General features: G+C 40.5%; 1 protein-coding gene across 1 annotated transcript in view; it reads left to right on the forward strand.

Moving 5' to 3' along the window:
* KIAA0232 (KIAA0232 ortholog) overlaps window positions 1–13,898 on the forward strand; it is a 50,262-nt gene that overhangs the window by 5,824 nt on the left and 30,540 nt on the right. The window contains 1 exon segment of the mRNA XM_010003118.1: window positions 13,843–13,892. Within this exon segment, the coding sequence (XP_010001420.1) occupies window positions 13,843–13,892 (50 nt within the window).

The raw sequence follows: 13,898 nt of genomic DNA on the forward strand, positions 1-13,898 counted from the left end.
GCTGACAGCATTTGCGAGGCATCTCTAAGATGCAATTGATCGTAAGGTGGTTGTTCTCCTGCCATCCCGTGTTAACCCAGTAGAGGGACTGGATGTTTAGATTCATGTTCTAGTAATGGATATTTAGTTTTTCACATGTTTCTTTTAGGGAGAGGATAATGGTTTTTTGTTGCTTGAAGTGAAAACCTCATCCATAACATAAAGATAGGTGGAGAATGAGAATTTGGTCTTTTGTACTACAATAAACCTGAATTAAATGTTAATCTGGCTGGTCTGCCCATGTAATAAAAGGTGACAGTGCAGGTTCTAGTATAATTGAAACTGCTCTTTTATCATCCCTAAGAAATAACTGTAAGTCAAATCCAGGGGTTTGGGTTTTTTTAGTGCATTGAAATATTCAGGGTATAGTTCAGTTAGAGTAATGCTGTGTAACTGCTGCACATGTGTCATTGTTTCAAAGTCCAAAAGCAACATGTCCAAGTAAATTTCCTGAAGTTTAGTTTGTATTTGTGTTACTGCTTATTAAGCTGTGCAGTATTCCTGTGGAAACAATTTTTAAATGTCCTGACCTTAGTTTTTTAATCATTACCCAAACTAAGTATATAAAATTCAAGTTGTGAAAATTTGTGTACGTAGAAGAGAATAGGTAGGCAAGGGAACTATGAGGTCAGGACTTTTGCTTGTACTCTTAATGTAATTTCAAGTTCCTAAGAGTATTCAAATGTGTACAAGTTTGCAAGGTTGGGAATAAACCCCTCTTTTTCTCATACATAAACATGGAAACTGAGGAAAGAGCAGATTTATCATTTTTAGGAAACAGTACCATATCCTCAAGTTAATATGCCCATAAAGTTTATTTATTAATAAGAAATAGTTTAACTTGTGTAAAAGTTCAGACAACTGATTTGAAAAGTTCACAGAGGAAAACTTGGCTGTTCCTCCCCTCCTTTCAGGAGTGACTAGCTGGGGACTGTATAACTGTCATATTTAAACTCTGGAAAATAAGTTTTGTTTACACTATTAAGTTGGTGAAACAAGTTGGGGGGATGTGGGTTCCTCTTCAGTTAAGCAGTGGAAGATGACTGAAATGGCTTTACTGTAACAGCATGGGCCTCAGAAAACTCAGGTATCCTCTCTGAACTGTGTGTGCAGCTGGGTAGGGAATCTTGCTTGCAATCTCAGAGCAGACTTGTGATTGCCCCATCAAAGCATGATGGGCTTTGTCCTATGAAAACACCTGTAGTTGCACTTGTGAGGAACAGCTGCTCCTATTGTTGTTTTGCAGGTGCTGAAGTTGTTTCAGTTGGGTTCCTTTGCAAGTGCTGTCTGTACAAGAGCTTCTAGACAAAACTCACGTAACAGTTTTGACCAGTGCAACTCAAGTTCAAACTGGTGCAGCGTCTCTGGGGGACTAATTACTTTTTTTTACATTTACTAGTTTTTAATTGGCATGTGATTTGCTAATTATTGGATAATCATCTGTCCTGGTGACTGTTAGATATGGGTAAGCTAGAGTATCATTTATATATTTTTATTCCATTTTGGGAATAGGAATTGTGGAGGCCAAGATTGAAGTTCCATGGTAGGCTTTTGGGGCCGTTGTATCTGTGCAAACCATACAGGCTTCAGGTAGTCAAACTTCAGCTGCTATGTTCATGCAAAAGAAAAGTATTTGTTCTCAAGGCCTGTGGTTATCTGAGAAATTTTTCTTTCAGACTGTCTTCTGCCTTTGTATCAGCGTGAGTGATCATGTTGAAATGCTGGTTTCTTTGCAAATGTGACTCTTCCAATGTGTGAAGTGTCTGTTTCAGGAAATTGGACTAAGGTTTGTGGTGCCTATCTTATGTACTATCCTATTGAAGTGGGCACATCTGTGTAATAAAGTTAAAATGTTATCATTAGCTTCTGCTTTGAGTAATCAGAGCTATCTTCTAAAACAGTACTCTGTTACTTTTTTATTGCTTTCTAAATATCATCTATTGCTTAGTTATGATGTATATCTCACAGTCACGTAAACAGAACAACAGAATCGCTTCTGTATTGTTAAATTTTGACTAATAATGTATTATAACAAAGGCTTGCATAATGCAAAGCAGAGATATAAGCTCAAGTACCAGTCTAGTTAGTTCTCATAAGAGTGAGGATTTATTTGCAGCCATCTTTGTCTAGATTATACTGTTTCAGATTCTGGGGCTAGCTGAGATACTTCCTTAGTGTGCTTTGTAGAGTAGAATCATAGAATCATTAAGGTTGGAAGGGTTCTTAAAGACCATCAAGTTCCAACCTCCCTGCCATGAGCAGGGAACCTTATCACTAGATCAGGTTGCACAAAAATTCGTCCAACCTGGTCTTAAAAACCTCCAGGGATGGGGCATCATCAGCCTTCCTGGGCAAGCCATTCCAGTTCCTCACCACCCTTATAGTGAAGAATTTCTTCCTAATATCGAACCTAAATCTCCCCACTCTCAGTTTAAAACCATTACTCCTTGTCCTATCACTATCTTTACTGATTAAAAGCCCCTCCTCAGTAGGGCCCTTTCAAGTACTGGAAGCTGGTATAAGGTCTTCCTGGAGCCTTCTCTTCTCTAGGCTGAACAGCCCCAACTCTCTCAGCCTGTCTTCATAGCAGAGCTGCTCCAGGCCTTTGATCATCTTGGTGGCCCTTCTCTGGACCCTCTGCAACAGGTCCATATCTTTCCTGTGCTGAGGGCACCAGGACTGTACACAGTACTCCAGGTGTGACCGCATTGGAGCAGAGTAGAGGGGCAGAATCATCTCCTCGGCCCTGCTGGCCACACTTCTTTTGATGCAGCCCAGGATGCAGTTGTTGTCTGGGCTCCAACACACACTGGTGGCTCATGTTGAGCTTCTCACCTAGTACCACCCCCAAGTCCTTTTCCTCAGGACTGCTCTCCAGCCATTCTTCCCCCAGCTTGTATTTGTGCCTGGGGTTGTGCTGATACACTCAATCTCACTGTCTCCAACAAAGATGTCAAACAGCACTGGTTCCAATACTGACCCCTGAGGGACACCACTTGTCACCTGTCTTCATTTGGACATTGAGCCATTGACCACAACTCTCTGGGTGTGGCCATCCAGTCAATCTCTTATCCACTGATTGATCCATCTGTCAAATCCATGTCTTGTCAGTTTGGAGACCAGGATGTCATGTGGGACAATGTCAAATGACTTGCACAAATCCAGGTAGAGGACATCAGTTGCTCTGCCGCTATCCACCATCTCTGTAGCCTTGTTGTAGAAGGCCACCAGATTGGTCAGGCATGACTTGCCCTTAGTGAAACCATGTTGTCTGTCACCAACCACCTCTTTATTTTCCATGTGCTTTAGACTTTCCAGGATGATCTGTTCCATGATCTTGCTGGGCACAGAGAGACTGACCAGCCTATAGTTCCCTGGGTCTTTCTTTCCCCCCTTTTTAAAAATAGGGTCCATGTTACCTTTTTTCCAATGACTGGGAACCTCACCAGACTGCCATGACCTTTCAAATCTGATGGACAGAGTCTTAGCAGTTGCATCTGCCAGCTCCTTCAGGACCTGTGGGTGAATCCCATCAGGTCCCATAGATTTATGCACCTTTAAGTTCTTTAGATAGTCACAAACCTGCTCTACTCCTACAGCAGGGGGTAATTAACTCTCCCAGTCCCTGCTTTCACCTGTTGCAGCCATTGTGTTGAGGCTGGAGCACTTGCCAGAGAAGACTGAAGCAACGAAGTAATGGAGGATCTCAGCCTTCTCAAAATCCTGTGTTGCTACCACACCCGTTCCCTTCAGGAGAGGGCCTACACTCTCCTTTGTTGTCCTTTTCTCCCCAACATACCTAAAGGAGCTTCTCTTACTGTTCTTAACATCCCTGGCAAGATTTAATTGTAGCAGGAATTTGGCTTTCCTAACCTGATCCCTAGCTGCTCAGACAACCTCTCTGTAATCCTCCCAGGATACCTGCCCTAGCTTCCACCCCCTGTATGCTTCCTTTTTCAATTTAAGCTTTTCTAGGAGCTGCTTACTCATCCATGCCTTTGGATGACATGGGCCAAGCTGCTTTGTTTCAATGGTGGTGTGATGCTTTACTAAATCTCTTAGTACAGATTAATAAGGCACTTCCAGAAGTACATATCCTGACTTTCTGCCTGTGACATCATCCTGTGACAGTCTAGGAGGTTCCTCCAGTGCATTGATGATAACTTCTTAATGCAAATGGTGGACAAGCCGACTAGAAGAGGAGCGCTGCTGGATCTTGTACTAACCAGCAAGGAGGGCCTTGTTGAAGCAGTGGTGGTCAATGGCAGCCTTGGCTGCAGTGATCATGAGATGGTGGAGTTCAGGATCCTGTGTGGAAGGAACAAAATACCCAGCAGGACCAGAACCCTGGACTTCCACAGGGCAAACTTTGGTCTCCTCAATCATCTATTAAGGGAAATCCCATGGGACAGGGTGCTAGAAGATAAAGGAGCTCAAGATAGCTGGTCAACATTCAAGGACCACTTCTTGCAAGCACAGGATCAGAGCGTCCCAATGGTTAGGAAATCTAGTAAGGGTGCTAGGAGACCTGCATGGTTAAAGAAGGAACTACTGGGCAAACTTAAGTGGAAAAGGAAAATCTACAGATCATGGAAGGAGGGGCTGGTCACGTGGGAGGAATATAGGACTGTTGTCAGAGGATGTAGGGAGGCAATTAGGAAAGCTAAGGCCTCCTTGGAACTTAACCTTGCAAGTCAGGTTAAGGATAATAGAAAGGGCTTTTTCAAATACATAGCTAGCAAAACTAGCAATAGAGGCAATATTGGCCCATTGAGGAATGAGGTGGGAGCCCTGGTGACAGAGGATATAAAGAAGGCAGAGGTGCTGAATGCCTTCTTTGCCTCTGTCTTCACTCCTGCAGGGTCTCCCTATGAGCCCCAGATTCATATAGCCCCAGAAGAAGTCAAGATAGAGGAAGAGTTTGACATGGTAGATGAGGATTGGGTTAGGGATCAGTTGAGTAATCTGGACATCCATAAATCAATGGGTCCAGATGGAATGCACCCAAGGGTGCTGAGGGAGCTGGCGGAGGTCATTGCTAGGCCACTCTCCATCATCTTCAGTAAGTCATGGGCAACAGGTGAGGTGCCTGAGGACTGGAGGATAGCAAATGTCACTCCAGTCTACAAGAAGGGCAAGAAGGAGGACCCGGGTAACTATAGACCGGTCAGCCTCACCTCCATCCCTGGAAAGGTGATGGAACAACTTGTTCTTGGCACTATCTCCAGGCACATCAAGGACATGGGGGTCATCAAGAGCAGTCAACATGGTTTTATCAAGGGTAAATCATGTTTGACTAACCTCATAGCCTTCTATGAGGAAATTACTAGGTGGATAGATGATGGTAGAGCGGTAGATGTGGTTTATCTTGATTTCAGTAAAGCATTTGACACCGTCTCCCACAGCATCCTTGTAGAAAAGTTGATCAGGTATGGGTTTGGTGATCAGGAAGTGAGGTGGATTAGGAACTGGTTGAAAGGAAGGAGTCAGAGAGTTGTAGTCAATGGGGCAGAATCTGGTTGGAGGTGTGTGACTAGTGGAGTCCCACAGGGGTCGGTACTGGGACCGGTGTTGTTCAACATCTTCATCAACGACCTGGATGAGGGTATAGAATGTACCCTCAGCAAGTTTGCTGATGACACTAAGCTGGGAGGAGTGGCTGACACACCAGAAGGCTGTGCTGCCATTCAGAGAGACTTAGATAGGTTGGAGAGTTGGGCGGGGAGAAACATGATGAAATTCAACAAGGGGAAGTGCAGAGTTTTACATTTGGGGAAGAACAACACCATGTCCCAGTACAGGTTGGGGGCTGAACTGCTGGAGAGTAGTGTAGGTGAAAGAGACCTGGGGGTCCTGGTAGACAGGAGGATGACCATGAGCCAGCAATGTGCCCTTGTGGCCAAGAAGGCCAATGGCATCCTGGGGTGCATTAGAAAGGGTGTGGTTAGTAGGTCAAGAGAGGTTCTCCTCCCCCTCTATTCTGCATTGGTGAGGCCACATCTGGAGTATTGTGTCCAGTTCTGGGCCCCTCAGTTCAAAAAGGACAGGGAACTGCTCGAAAGAGTCCAGCGCAGAGCTACGAAGATGATTAGGGGAGTGGAACATCTCCCTTATGAGGAAAGGCTGAGGGAGCTGGGTCTCTTTAGCTTGGAGAAAAGGAGACTGAGGGGTGACCTCATCAATGTTTACAAATATGTAAGGGGTGAGTGTCAGGGGGACGGAGTTAGGCTTTTCTCAGTGATGACCAGTGATAGGACAAGGGGTAATGGGTGTAAATTGGAGCATAGGAAGTTCAAGGTGAATATCCGAAAAAATTTTTTTACTGTAAGAGTGACAGAGCACTGGAACAGACTGCCCAGGGAGGTTGTGGAGTCTCCCTCACTGGAGACATTCAAAACCCACCTGGATGAGTTCCTGTGTGATGTACTCTAGGTGACCCTGCTCTGGCAGGGGGGGTGGACTAGATGATCTCTCGAGGTCCCTTCCAGCCCCTAAGATTCTATGATTCTATGATTCTATGCCAGCCTCTTGGAGTTTCTACTTGTCTTCCTCTTATCTGGGATGCAACACTCCTGGGCCTGGAGAAGGTGATCCTTAAATATTAGCCAGCTTTCATGGGCCCCTCCACCCTCCAGGATGTTATCCCAAGGCACTGACTATCTTGAGGAGATCCCTGAAGAGGCTGAAATCTGCCCTTCTGAAGTCAAGGGTAGTAAGCTTTCTGTGAGCCCTCCTTGCTGCACTAATGATCTTGACATCCACCATTTCATGGTCACTACAACCTAGGCTGCCCTTGAGCTTAACATCCCTCACCAGCCCTTCCTTGTTGGTGAAGGCAAGATCCAGCATAGCACTTCTCCTCGTTGGTTCCTCAGTTACTTGGGAAAGGAAGTTATCATCCTTGCACTCTAGGAACCTCCTGGATTGTGTTTAGCAGTTTCTTTTGAGTTCTTAGCTTTTTTATCTGCCATGTAGGTAAGACATGCAAGTAAAATTATGTCTATAGCTACAGTCTTGCTAATATTTCTTCTTCTCTGCCTGCGCAACAAACATAGGATTTCAACAGATGCAGCATTTACATGTTCTCTCACTCTTGGGAGTGGGTGTGATCATGTTTCTTCTGGCTGGTTTCAGCCTAGAGTAACTTCTTATTACTGAACAGCACATAGACTGCCCTTTCAATTGGTTAGGATTATAAGCAAGATGTATAATTGACAGTAACTTCATTTACAGGATTTTATACTCTGATTGGTTTTGATAGGTAAAGTTCTTCCCTGCCCACAAATAGCAGAGTTGTCCATCCTTGAGGACCTTGAAATTTTAGCAGTGCCTTGTGTGATCTGATAAATTATCTGTTCTGTTACAGCCCAACTGCTTAGGATTGTAATGTTCCAGTTACAGCAGTTGAGAAAGAGACGACTGCAGTGGCTAGATGATTCTCCAGCTTTTCAGAATAAATCTAAGAGTAACTTTTTGTCCAATATTACCTGGTTTTGTAGTAATTATTTAATGTTAAAGAATGTTTTCTGGTCTTCATTCTGTGGTAGCATAATCTTTTGACAGAAAAATGATTAGTGTAGCACTCTTACCTACTGTTTGTCTGCCAAACCTCTTGTTGCATGTCTTTTGGAGAATATGAGCTGAGCTTGTGCCACTGTTCTCATGTTTTCTTCTGAATTGTATTGCATATGTATTATCTTAATATCTTTGCCACAGTCTCATGCAGCTTTGGAAAATGTCTGAGTTTATACTGGCCCATTAGACCTTTCTTATTAATTATAATGGGGAGTAAGTGTTTTGAAAAGTTTTCTTGCAATTATGCGATGGTTCATATCTGTCTACACAAACGTTTGATTTAGTTAAACATCAGTGCTGTAAAAACTCTTGCCTCAAGAGATGAGGACTGTGGAGCCACCTGGGTTTCTATTATGTCAGATTATATAGTCTTTGTTTTTGTTTATTCACTACAAACCTTGATAGCCATCACTAGTTTAAGATATAGAATCATCCTGGTTGGAAGTGACCTTGTAGACTTCAGCAGGGAAATTTGTGGACTCTACTGATAATCAGTAATTGTGAGTGCCTTTGGAGAATGCTGCTGGTTTGAGTTAAGACTGTTCTGGCTCATAGGAAGAATAAAGATCTGCAAATTCTGTCATTTTGTTAAGACATTTTGGGGTTTCTGATGGCTTGTACAACCCATGACTTTGGTACGACAGTTGTTTTAGGTGATCTTTCTTTTCCTTTTTTTAGCTTCTTTCTAAGGAACAGCAGTGTATGCATTTGACATTCACTCTGTCCATATGAGCGTTCATTCTGTTTGTCCTTTTTGCCCGCCCAGTAATTTTGTTATCTATTTTAATTGTACTTGCACATCTTTAAAAAAGTTTTGTAAGAAAGGTTTCTCCTGCAGCTTGGTAGAGGAGGCTGCAGGCTAATGCCTCAGTTTTGAACAAGCAGATGAATCTTAATTTTTGTGTACTGCATTTGACAGGAAGTGGCCAGCCATTCATTACACATATAAGTCCGAACTCTTCATGGCAAAATACTCATCAGCTATTCTATTGAGACTTTAGCAAATGTTTGCCCCTTTAAAAAAACTGAGTTATTTTTTCCCCTTCCTTGGAGATACCTCTTAATCTATTAATTGAGAATTAGAAGAAGGAAAAATAGTTAACATGTATTATTCCAGCTTGAAGGACTGCTTGACATATGTTAACAATTTTGGGAATTCTTTTCACATTAGGTGATCTTGTCTGGATGTTCGGGTTACTTGGTTTGATGGTATCCTTTGAGTTGGATTCTTAAAGTGAGAGAATCTGTGTGTGTGATAATTTTGTATTTTAGAAATTAGGACATTGAATGGTTCTTATATTTTTGTATGAACTTGTTACTACAACATTCTTGCACATTTTGGCTGGCTGGCAGTAACTCATATGAGATCAATTAATGCCAGGCTGGTAATACATGTGAATAGTAGCTGGTGTTTGCTGGAATTAAAATGCTCAAAGAAAAGGAGTTCTTCAAAATTATGTGATTCAGAATTTTTCTAAACTTAGTAAAATCTCTCATATATAGTTCAAAATAGAAATGTTGACCATGTAGATAATTAGGGCTTTTCAATACATGATCTGAAAACTTGATATGCTTTATATTTGTTCATCAACTTGGTGTGTCAAATTCAATCTGTAGTGCATTAATGCAAGGAGAATCTTATGGAATCAGTTTCCCTGAACTTACTTCAAGAAAAGAACAAAAAACAAAGCATGTTTTTCTGTTTATTTGATGTCCCCGTTTGGGGAGTTTGTGGATCAGAAAATTAAATCCAATTACTTCCCGGTGTGTTCTGCTGATAAGGCAAAATTTAAGCCTGTTTACTTACCTAGATAGAAACTGGGACTTTGAGTCATCTAGTATTTCTGCATCAGTGAACTTGACTCCAGCTTTTATGAAATACGGGTAGTTCCTGCAACATTGAAGTATGTTTTAACACTGATTTTCTGTTTATGGAGACTGTGAACTTGAAAATAATTTTTCAGTCTTGCCACACCATGCTACATTTGTTCTCTTACTGATAGCAACTGTTCTTCTAGTATCTTTATAACTAATGAAAATAAGAAGAATCACTTCCAAAGTTGCTTTTCTTTTGCTTCTCCGGTTTCGTGGTTGTGTGGAGCAAAATGGTGTAATTGCTGCTTTTGTGTAGTTGAGCAGGAGAAATAATTTAAAAATCCCTTCTTATAATTTGCACCTGTATGTTAATTTAGGATTGAATTAAGCACTCCAAATACCGCATTTTTTTGCGGCAACATTAGCATAAAGAATAGAGATACTTCATCAGTATTTCTTCTAGCTGCATTTATGGTTCTTAAGTTATTCTCATTATGAAACTTTACACTTTCAGTGTCTTTGCATTTAAAAATCTCCATTATGAAATTAGGTAGTTACCTAGTAGGTAGGTACAATAGGACTCTGAAGAACAGTTGTTTAAATAGCAGTTTAGGTATCCAAATTTGAATTTTTCCAATATCCTGATGGCCTCAGCTTCCTGTTGATATTTATTTAATATTGGGTGGTTGTAATTTACAAAATGTGTAGTGGTAGTCTGTTTTAAATAATAGAATTTTATAAGCCAAATTTCAGTTTTTTTCCTGTATGTATGTAGATTTAAAATCTGTAAGTTTGGAGAGGCATTGCCATTGTGAAACGTTCAGTGACCACTGAGCAGAACTGTGAAAATTCAAAGTTAGAGTAGGGCACTGGCATTTAAACAAGCATTATTATATGATCTCTAGTCCTTTTAGGAGACAGGTAAATGAGGGCATCTAGTAGCTGAAGAGGACAGAAGCTCTTAGTGATTCTTTCCATGTGAAGTAACTAGTTTACTTGCCCTCATGCATACAGAATGTTTTGTTGGACTGCTTTCTTTCCTGTTTGTCATGGACTTAATATTTTCCAGTCTAAGGAGTAAACCTGCTAACAGACTCCTGACCACTGGAGACAGACAGAAAAAGCAGTAAATAACCAATAGATGAATTAAAACCATTTGATACTACTGGATTGTTGTTTAGTAAATGTACTTATTCTGAAAGCAGGATTTCACTTGGTTTGTGTGTCACACCTCAAGTTTTACAAACTCTCTCTCTAGGGATTATGATATTTTTTTGTTTCTCAGCCACTCTAATGCTGTTTTCTTTTTTTCTTTTAGGCCATTGCTTCAGATAGAATATGGCTCTGATAGATTATAATACAAGTATATTTAAGGATTTTTTTTTTTCTTCCTTGTTTTTAGTGGTTTCTGGTGGTGGTGCTTGATTTGTGTGCAGGAGATGTGAGGTCCTCCACGAATTTAGGCTGTATCAAATACATATATAGTGCTGATAAGTATTGTAGTTTACAGGAGGATTTTCAACTTCAAAATATTTTAATGTGGAATAGCTGTAATCCATGGTGTTTGCTAATCCTATAATATCTGAATTTAAAAAATTAGTGAGTTTGTCCATGAAAAAATACAGATAAAACCTCAACAGTTTGGTTTTTTTTCCCCTATAAAATTTAAAAGTGGAGTTGAAGAACTGGCAGGCAGGTATGACTGAAAACTGGATGTTCAGAAACAATTTTTTTGTGTATTGTCTAAAGAGGTAGAAAGGAGGAAAGGATTCTGCCAGAGCTCTGTCCTCAATTGCTGCAGCTTACTTAGCTCTCATGAGACCCCCAGCTGGAGAACTGTGTCCAGTTCTGGAGCCCCCAGCATAAAGAGAACATGAACCTCCTGAAGAAAGTCCAGAGGAGGCCCACAAAGATGATCTGAGGACTGGAGCATCTCTCCTACAAGGACAGTTTGAGAGAGTTGGGGCTGTTCAGCCTGAAGAAGAGAAGGCTCTGGGGACACCTTATAGCATCCTGGCAGTGCCTGAAGAGGCTACAGGAAAGCTGGGGAGGGACTTTTTACAAGGGCTTGTAGTGAGAGGATGAGGGAGAATGGATTACAACTGGAAGAGAGGAGATAAAGATTAGACATTAGGAGGAAATTCTTCAGTGAGCATGGTGAGACACTGGAACAAGTTGCCCAGGCAAGTTGTGGAAGCCCCAACCCTGGAAGTGTTCAAGACCAGGTTGGGTGGGGCTTTGAGCTATCTTATCTAGCAGGAGGTGTCCCTGCCCATGCAGAGGAGTTGAAACTAGATGGTCTTCAACCCCAAACCATTCTATGATTCTGTGATGATGCGTTGTTCCCGACTGCACCAATAATGTGCTTACTCAGGAATGAGGGATGAGGCTGTGATACACAGAGCTTGTGTGGTGGGTGCCTGAGAAAGAATTCCATTTAGCTTCCCTTACTCCATTTAAAGTACTGGGCATTTGTTGCAAGGATTACATTTTTAAAAATTGAAGTGTCTAAGTTTGCAGACAGAAGTGAGGTATCTTTCAAATTATTTATGTGGAGAACTGGATGAAATGCTTTATCAATTTCTGTAATTTTTGTAAGTCCTTACTGCTCTGCTGACAGACTGCTAGTGTACATGGCTAGTAAAACTACTCTTGCAGAGGTTTGCTTTAAGGTACCAGTACCAAGCAAAGCTTGGTTGGCATAGATAAAACAAGGTACTTTATTATATTGTGGTTTGGTGACTTCTCCTAGTGTAGATGTTGCCTTAGTGAACGTCCCACCTAAAAGTAGAATAAATGAAGTTAAGCCAGTGCACATTTGCTGGTGTGCTGGATTTTCATTTTTGAGTAATCCATGGCAAGTAGGAATATACTCTTTTTTATTCATAATCGTGCTATGTGGGTGAGCAGGACAAACTTAAGAACCTGGTGAGGGGTAGGTGGGTCTCATCAGTTTGTATATTTTCATGTGAATACTGGGAAGACTTAGAGTGCTCTACAGCTTCATTTTTTATACAGAAATACATAAACCAGTATTTTGGGAAATACTTATAACTTTATTTTAAAAAAATAAGACATAGTTATGCACTGTCTATTGAACTTATTTTCTGAAAGTTATTTGTTCTATTATGTCTTTCTGTTAGTCCTTCTAAGAACAGTAGCCTGTTAAAATTTCTTGTTTTAGATGAACTACTGGTATCTTGCATAAGTATAAGGAAAACCAAGAGTGACTGGTAGTTTTTGGTCTCTCAGAACCTAGTAAATTTCTCCAGTTTTGGTGATCAAATAAGACTTAAATAATAAATACATTCAACAAATTGCTCCACTCTTCCCTGAAGCACTCAGTTAATGTAAAATCAAACACGGCAGCCATTTCTGTGGCTGCTTCTGAAGATGATTGCTTTTTTGCCCCATCTTACTTAGTTGTACAGAGAAAAATATCTTCACTGCCAGCTTGTTTTTACTTTATTTTGGAGTTGTGGGTAATTTGGAGTTGTTTTAAATTAAGCTAGGCCTTAGCCTGGATTTAATTAGAAGCAGTGATAGAATTGTTGAAAAGGTTGAAACATGTATTTTGAAAAGTATCACGTTTGTGGATCTCTCTGATTAAGTTGATTTAGACCAGCATACATTCAAAATGTTAAAGATTATTTTCCTGGTAGGCAAAATTTTATTTGAGATGAACATGAACATCACATGTATATATGTGAACAGACAGCAAAGAGTAAGTAAGTCTGATAATAAAATTTGTAAGTTCTGAAGAGGATTATAAAACAGATACATATCTTCAGATGATTACTAATAATACAATGGAATTCTTTTCTGATTGTATTACTCTTAATTAGATGTTCCTACATGTGTGGGAACTCAACCCCTGCTATTCCCTCCAGTGTCTAATTTTCTTCTGAAATTAGTTCAGCTTCATTTCAGGTAGGCACTGCTATCTCTAGTCATAATCATGCTCATGTGAGACTGAGTTGAAGGCTTTGGGATCTAACGATGCATTTTCTTCTTTTGGCTTATTTAAGTTTGATCCTAACTCTGAACTACTTGCTTTTTGTTCTCACTATTTCAGACATCAGTGAAACTCTCTAACATGTTTTGTGTAAATTATAGTTGTATGTCCAACTGTAAGTTGACCATAGAATTATCTTTATGCATATGCTTTGCAATTGGAAAATACTGCAGTGTCGTGTGAGGAGCCTCCATGTCCTATGAAAAATACATGTACTTTTCTGAATAGCAAGTGCAAATTTTCTGTAATAAAACTAATATTTAATTTCACAAAAAGTAGTTTTTAGTAGATAGAATTAGGTTGCTTTTATTTTGAACAGTGTATTATTTTTAGTCCTGTTCTGCTATAGTATTGAGATTATAATGTATTTTAAATAATGTAATTTATTGTGATTTTAGGAGAATGACATCTTCCTGGGCTGGGAAAAGGGAGCTTACAAGAAATGGGGAAAGAG

The sequence above is a fragment of the Chaetura pelagica genome, unplaced genomic scaffold (genome assembly GCF_000747805.2).
Source record: "Chaetura pelagica isolate M959 unplaced genomic scaffold, ChaPel_1.0 scaffold147, whole genome shotgun sequence".
NCBI lineage: Eukaryota > Metazoa > Chordata > Aves > Apodiformes > Apodidae > Chaetura > Chaetura pelagica.